The sequence below is a fragment of the Montipora capricornis genome, chromosome 2 (assembly GCF_036669925.1).
Source record: "Montipora capricornis isolate CH-2021 chromosome 2, ASM3666992v2, whole genome shotgun sequence".
NCBI classification, from domain to species: Eukaryota; Metazoa; Cnidaria; class Anthozoa; order Scleractinia; family Acroporidae; genus Montipora; species Montipora capricornis.
This window is the reverse complement of record NC_090884.1, coordinates 53,994,775-53,997,211: the sequence shown is the minus strand read 5'-3', so window position 1 is coordinate 53,997,211 and position 2,437 is coordinate 53,994,775. Positions and strand designations below refer to the sequence as shown.

Genomic DNA, 2,437 nt, shown 5'->3' with positions numbered 1-2,437 from the left:
GGACTGGTAATTCGTTTCACGAGAAGAACAATGGGTTGAGGTGGTTGAAGGGGATGGAGGTATGCTGCACTTACATTTAGGTCCTCCCAGAAAAAAATGTGCCTAAATTATTTTAAAACTTGTTCCAGCTTTTTGATCCTTAAAATTGTTTTTGTTCCCCTGTTTCCCAGTTCAAATAAGCCATGTTCTCTTGATACCCAAAACCCCTGGGAGGGCGTTTCCACTGAGAAGGTCCAGTTCCACGGAGAGGATCCATTTTCGAGGAAAAGGCATATCTACGGACAAGGAGGAGGCCTGTTTCTGCGGAAAAGGCGTATTTCTACGGAGGAAGCGTATTTCTCCGGAGAAGGCTCATTTTCACGGACGAAGCCAATTTATGCAATAGACTTATTACTTGTATGAAAAGGAGGACCACTGCACAACGGAGTCGAGTTTTTTCTTGCAGTTTTTTCTTCTTACTTCTCAAGAAGTAGGGAGAAACACAAGCCTATCGGCTCGTGTTTCCCCCTACACTTCTTTCGTGCTCTAGCCGCTTCCTGCGTGCTTTACAGAACAAAGCACAGTCAAGGCTTCTTTATTTGTTAAATAAACATACTATGGACAAAAATCAAAGCTCAAAATTTTTCCAGTGTAGAATCAAAATCTGACGAAAAAAAGAAAATGATTCTCTGATCGTAGTAGCACTTTAATTAATTAAAGGAAATACATTCATACAAGAAGATATTACTCATATGACTCCTTTCTTGTTTTAATTCCATCATTTAAAACTACAGTCTTGTGTTTTTTTAAATTGAAATACCCCTCGCCTTCCATTAAGTTTGACTATTTTAATTTATTGTTACTCCAGATATATTCTGTGTGCTGTTTTGTTTGCCTCTAACACACCCATCTATTTGTCGTTTTTAATTTCTGATCCTCTCGTCACTGCGTTTCTGCAAGAAAAGAATGATTGTTTTCGTTTGAATCTGGATGTGTTCCACGCAACAAACACTCGTCTCCACTGCGCACCGGTGGCTCAGTTGGTTGAGCACCGGGCTGTCACGCGGGAGGTCGTGAGTTCAACGACGGCCGGACCAGTACTCAGGGTCTTTAAATAACTGAGGAGAAAGTGCTGCTTATGTAATTACATCGGCAAATGGTTAGACTATCTAGTCTTCTCGGATAAGGACGATAAGCCGGAGTTCCCGTCTCACAACCCTTCAATGTTCATAATCCTGTGGGAAGTAAAAGAACCCGCACAATTGTCCAAAAGAGCAGGGCATGTAGTTCCCGGTGTTGTGGTCTGTCTTCTGTTGTGTATCATGGTTGGGAGGGTAAAAGCTCGGAGATATTAGCTACACCAAGCTACTCTAAAAATTCGAGGTAAATAAAGATATATGATATGATATGTCTGTTTGCTGCTCTACTTATAGAGCGGCAAACATCTGAAAAGCGCGTTTTCCTCTAATTTCTTCGGACATTTTGTAAAAAAACGTAACTGCAAGACGAACTTTGCTTGAGAATTTGTTTAATATTATGTATTTTTTGGATATAGGGTAAATTAACGTGCAATCACGCAGATGAGAAAAATTGAAACTGAGAGATTGATCAGAAAAACTGACATAAAAACGTCGGACGTCAAAACAATACGGCGGCCATCTTGAATTCTAATGTTCTGAAAACGATATCATGGGATGCCCAGAATTCGAAGGCAAATGAGTACACTTTGTGGGTTTAAATTCCGTAGGACATGATGTTTACGATCCAATTAATTTGTTTGAATTTTCTTCAAGAAAAACGTTTGTATTGAATAATCAGTTGCCATGAGCCACTGAACTCGGAAAATAAATAATGAAAGGTGAAAATATTGAGCATCGTTCCCAGAATCTCTCTTCTTCCTTTCTGCTGGAGAGGGAGAAGACACCCTGGGAACGAGATTGTTCGCATTTAGGATTCGGCTCTGATTTTTTGTTTAGGGGGGGCGGGGGGGGGGGGGGGGGGTCGTGGTTGGTCAGCGCATGCGCAAGATTTTATTGCCTTGTAGAGACACTTTTCAGATTAGGCAACCCTAGTAAGATTCGAACTTGGTATCTCCTGATTCAAAGGAATCCGAGAGGATCACTACACCACGTGAGAGAATACGGGGAAAATTTGTATTATTGTATTAAAGAATTGTGTGCGTGACCGGAAAAGAGTTTTTTATATTTTTCTTGCACGCAATGCCATATCCGGTAATCGTATGCCTATCGGGTTAATTACCTAATTTTAAAATTCTCCCGGTATTGTTAAAAAAAGTATTAAGTATTTTAAATAGCATTATAAAAACTTGTAAAGCATCTTTGTACTGGGTTTGATTAGAATCAATGCCGTTGACAACAGTTTTAAACTTTGGACTTCGGATTCCAGAATTAAACTGGATATTGTACAAGATAAAAAAAACATTGAAATGCTGTTTTTT

The 2,437-nt window shown here is 39.7% G+C and overlaps 1 protein-coding gene across 1 annotated transcript in view; it reads right to left on the bottom strand.

The window, feature by feature from the left end:
• Positions 1 to 723: 723 nt before the first annotated feature.
• LOC138027608 (matrix metalloproteinase-9-like) overlaps positions 724 to 2,437 on the bottom strand; it is a 23,840-nt gene continuing 22,126 nt past the window's right edge. Inside the window, exon 9 of the mRNA XM_068875162.1 lies at positions 724 to 932. Within this exon, the coding sequence (XP_068731263.1) occupies positions 922 to 932 (11 nt within the window). The 3' untranslated portion in view covers positions 724 to 921. The remainder of the gene's footprint in view (positions 933 to 2,437) is intronic.